The sequence below is a fragment of the Aphanomyces astaci genome, assembly GCF_000520075.1.
Source record: "Aphanomyces astaci strain APO3 unplaced genomic scaffold supercont1.14, whole genome shotgun sequence".
Lineage (NCBI taxonomy): Eukaryota > Oomycota > Saprolegniomycetes > Saprolegniales > Verrucalvaceae > Aphanomyces > Aphanomyces astaci.
In genome coordinates, this window is record NW_009798277.1 from 1,264,329 (window position 1) to 1,268,620 (window position 4,292).

Sequence of the window (4,292 nt, forward strand, 5' to 3'; positions counted from 1 at the left end):
GAGCTTGTTAGCTTTTCTTCAATCACCGCCTTCACGAGCGAGTTGACAGAACGTCCAGGTCCACTTCGCACACCTCGTTGCGGACTCGCGAGATGATCTGCGACGTCCGTGAAAGCAACTCACTGTCAGGATGCCGACAGTGGAGAGGGCAGGAAGCAGCAGCAGACACGTGTGTGGATGGAGGAAGAACTGAAAGTATATTAGTTCTGACGGCAGAGAAAAACAGCCAATCAGACTAGACTATGATTGGCCACGACATCTGTGATGTTTCGTGACAAATGTCTGCGCTGTCTTCTACCTGAGGAAGAGCCTCTAAAAGGCACAAAAACCTCCTACACAGCTAGCAGAATGCTGCTACCTGACTGACAGGGCAGTGGGGATGTTCACTAACAGAACAGGGTGTCCTGACTGCCTCCCAACAGCGCCACGCACTGTCAACCGTAATCAGGTGCCCAGAGTGCAGCAAAAGGCTGGCGGTTAAGCTCAGTGAGCGTAACCACCACTGGTTACACCGTCGTCTGTCCGGGACTCAACTCGTCGGACATCCCTTTCAGCAGGTCCCTACCAATTGGCCCTTACCGAACGACATGTCGTGGAAGGGCCGGATGGATCGAGTAACCACCGGGATGCCGTCACCCCCCGATATCGAGCCAAGATGCTTCAGGGCGTCCCCCTGGCACATCGACTCAGTCATCAGCTGAGAGGCCGGAGTTTGTGCTCCCTGGCTTTCGCCTGAGGGTGCTGAAGGACGACAGCAGTCCCACCCGTTAGTTGACTACGCAGAGCGCAGAACATTGTGCCATCTAGGGTATTGATATCCGCGACCTGGGGTCGTGTATCGGTGGAAACAAGACATAAGTCTATTGTTCGATGAGGTGGTTCTCGAAATGGTAACGTACGTCAATGTGATTTGTACGCCCATAACGTCCAGAGTGGTTCACGATCTGGATGGTGCTCTTATCGACCTCGTATAGAGGAATAGCTGTGGTGATGGGATGTCCCATGTCACCGACTACCTGTTTGAAACTCAGGCTCCCTTGTGCAAATTTGCACAGAAGGATTAGCGCTGCCTCGTTGTCGAGAGGACGATGCTTCGCATTCTCTTAGCGATCCGAGATATCGCAAAGTAGCGGTAAAATGTCACACTAAACCCGCGACGCATCAACACAGTTGGCGCAGTCACTGTCTACATGTGCGTGATGCGGATGGAGTGATCATACGCACTACCTACGACGAGATCATAGGTTATCGTTCGTTGGATGTATCCGATAGCGCACATGGCCTCCTGCATGTAGCAGGGCCGGAGCTCGTGAGAAACTGGGACAGTTGTAGGGCGACGCATGTCAGGTCTAGTCGGGTGCTGATCATGAGATTCATGATGCTGTCGACGACCAACCGATGTGTCGTGCCCACCATGGACTGGCGTTCTGCATCGTTCTGAGGATACATCTACTCAGACAGCTTGACCTTGAACTCCATTGGAGTGAGGGTTGGTTTTTAATTCTCCATGCTAAACCTCATGATGTTTGAGGTTGCATATTGAGACTGATGCATTGCGAGAGTTCGAGCAGAACCATGTAAATCCGAGAATAAACTTGAGAGCCCCAAGGTCGTGCATCTGAAATCGCACCCTTGTTTGATAGGTTGCAACATGTCCATTAGGAAGCCATGAGGACCAGTTCGTCATCATCGACGCCGATTGGTGCGGGTTGTTGGACAACAAACGACGTTTGGACGTCGGAGTTGTGGACAACTTCCGTGGTGGAGGCGGAGTATGACAAAGTTGATGCCTCCCGAAGGGGCAATTGGAGTAGTGTAGTACTCTAATTGCCCCTTCGGGAGGCATCAACTTTGTCATACTCGTGGATGGTACCCACTCAGTTAAAGTGATGGAGACGATATCTATCCATATGTAGTATTTGTCCAACAAATGATCTGGATGCGATAACCATCCTTCAGATAAATGCTGTTCCGTAGCCGTTGGTGCCAGCGACATTGATCGAACTGATCCACGCCAAACAACTGTGTTGGTGGGCATCGGCTGCACCAGCAACATTACGGACTAATGTCCACCGCTAATGTCGAAAGTACGATGTGTACTTGATTTGTCGGTCGACTTCTGAAAGTCCCGAAAAATGCAACACGTGAATGTTGTTCATCGATAACCTGTCGAGGCATAAATGCAAACATGTGTGCGTGAAGACATCAATAAATAGTCTGGTCACGTGGGCACGTTTGTTCTGAGACACGAACGTGCAGTTCGAGGCGCGAAATTCGCTGCTACTCGGTGGTGCGCAGCCTTAGTCAGTGGGCGGAGCGCGTCGACTGCGGTTGTGACAGTGAATCACGCACGAAAGTCACGGTTGCCTCCGTGGTATTTGGCTTGATAATCTACGCGGGCAAATTGTCACGGAATATATAGTGTAGTACCTGGGTAGTCGTTGTGGCAAGCAGCCATTAAAGTCTTCGTGAACGTAGTCGCCGCGATAATCTACGTGAAATATGTCGCAAAATATATCATGATAATACCTTAAGGAAGTAATCAGTGCGTTCGTGGACGTTATCGACGCGAGCCTTCGCGGACATATTGCAGTCGTAGTCCCAATGTAGTTACCGACGGGGTCATATACTTCGCGGACATTTTTCGTCGCGGTCACTTCGTGATCGTTGTCACAGTAGCCTTCACGGAATCTACGATGTGTTGTGGATATTAGTCTTCACGATAGTCATCGCGGTAGTAGTAGTTGTTTACGCAACATTCGTCGCGGTGTTCTTTCCGGGATACACAGTCGCCTTTCACGCGGTCTACATCGTGATCGATGCCACGGTAGTCGTCGCGGAAACCTCACGATAGTCATCGTGGGTAACTCTGTCTCGGTCATCACGATGGTAGTCTTCACCGTGACCCGCCAGAGGAAGCAGTAGTAAGACTCATAACCAGTAGAAAGGGCAGGAAGCAGCAGCAGACACGTGTGTGGATGGAGGAAGAACTGAAAGTATATTAGTTCTGACGGCAGAGAAAAACAGCCAATCAGACTAGACTATGATTGGCCACGACATCTGTGATGTTTCGTGACAAATGTCTGTGCTGTCTTCTACCTGAGGAAAAGCCACTAAAAGACACAAAAACCTCCTACACAGCTAGCAGAATGCTGCTACCTGACTGACAGGGCAGTGGGGATGTTCTCTAACAGAACAGGGTGTTCTGACTCCGACGACTGAAACGTTGGTACCATCCGGACATCAAGGGAGCGGTGTTGCAAATCTCGTTTGCTTTGACAAGGACTAACAGGGAATCCAGTCTGCTGCATCCCGACGATCCACGAAACTGTCTCCGCATTTGAGTGGTAGCGTTGGTGGTGGCTCTTTCCGCAGCCGTGTGGGATAAATGTCGTGGCGGTGCTTGTGAACATACGTTTTCAACGTCCGGTACGCAATGTTGATTGCTGCGCTGACGTCGACTTGCGATTCTCCGGCCAAGACACGTTGGACGGTGGCATTGAGATCCTCGACAGAGTGGTGGACGTTGCGTCGCATGGACGAGCGAAATGAAGTGACGAAGAGCGATTTGGCGCATAAAACTTTACGGTTTCCCGCGAATTCGTGATCTGCCAATGAGATTCAATTAATACCATCAAGCAATTTTATTGGACATAATTTAATAGCCTTCTTGGTGAAAAGTACTTAGGGTCATTCTCTGATATTGGGCAATCTACTGGTTTTTTACGTTAGCCAATCGTGTGCAAGAAATAAGGTGTGATGGACTCTTATTTGATACCGGTATTCAAAAGTAGCAAGGTGGCTCACCTTGCGAATTCGATTAACGAGTCATTAACCAGAAAAAGCAAGGTGAAATAGGCAATTTTGTATGCAGCGCAAGGTGAACCACCTTGCGAATTCCATAAACAATTCTGAAATTGTATAGTTTCAATTAAATATAGCTTCAAGTTTGTAGTGATGATGTTTATTTTTCATGTGTCTGTCTCTTTATGGAATTCGCAAGGTAGGTCACCTTGCGAATTCAAAATTGTCCAATTTTGTCCAATCATATGCGGTGAAATCACGAAAATCGCTGCATAGATTCATCACGCCCTGTTGCGATATATTCCTGTGATGGCGGTTGATGCAAGGAGCCTTGAGATAATTGTAGGCTGTGTATGAGAGCAAGATCATGTGATGTGGTATTCAGGACTCAGTCAATTCTAACAGGTCTCATTTCACCACTTGCATACTAACCCAATGAAATTGGTCATCCCTCATTCCACCATCCAGCCCGTGTCGGTGCCGCACAC

The 4,292-nt window shown here is 49.0% G+C and overlaps 2 protein-coding genes across 2 annotated transcripts; both read right to left on the minus strand.

Moving 5' to 3' along the window:
- Positions 1-1,186: 1,186 nt before the first annotated feature.
- Positions 1,187-1,416, minus strand: H257_07223 (hypothetical protein; the record flags this gene model as incomplete). The annotated part of the gene is made up of 2 exons (XM_009832675.1): positions 1,187-1,227; positions 1,278-1,416. 2 exons carry the CDS (start codon positions 1,414-1,416, stop codon positions 1,187-1,189), a joined length of 180 nt encoding a protein of 59 aa, XP_009830977.1.
- A 1,294-nt stretch (positions 1,417-2,710) lies between these two features.
- On the minus strand, positions 2,711-3,537 carry H257_07224 (hypothetical protein; the record flags this gene model as incomplete). The annotated part of the gene is made up of 2 exons (XM_009832676.1): positions 2,711-2,805; positions 3,291-3,537. The coding sequence occupies 2 exons, from the start codon at positions 3,535-3,537 to the stop codon at positions 2,711-2,713; spliced, it is 342 nt and encodes a 113-aa protein (XP_009830978.1).
- Positions 3,538-4,292: the final 755 nt, after the last annotated feature.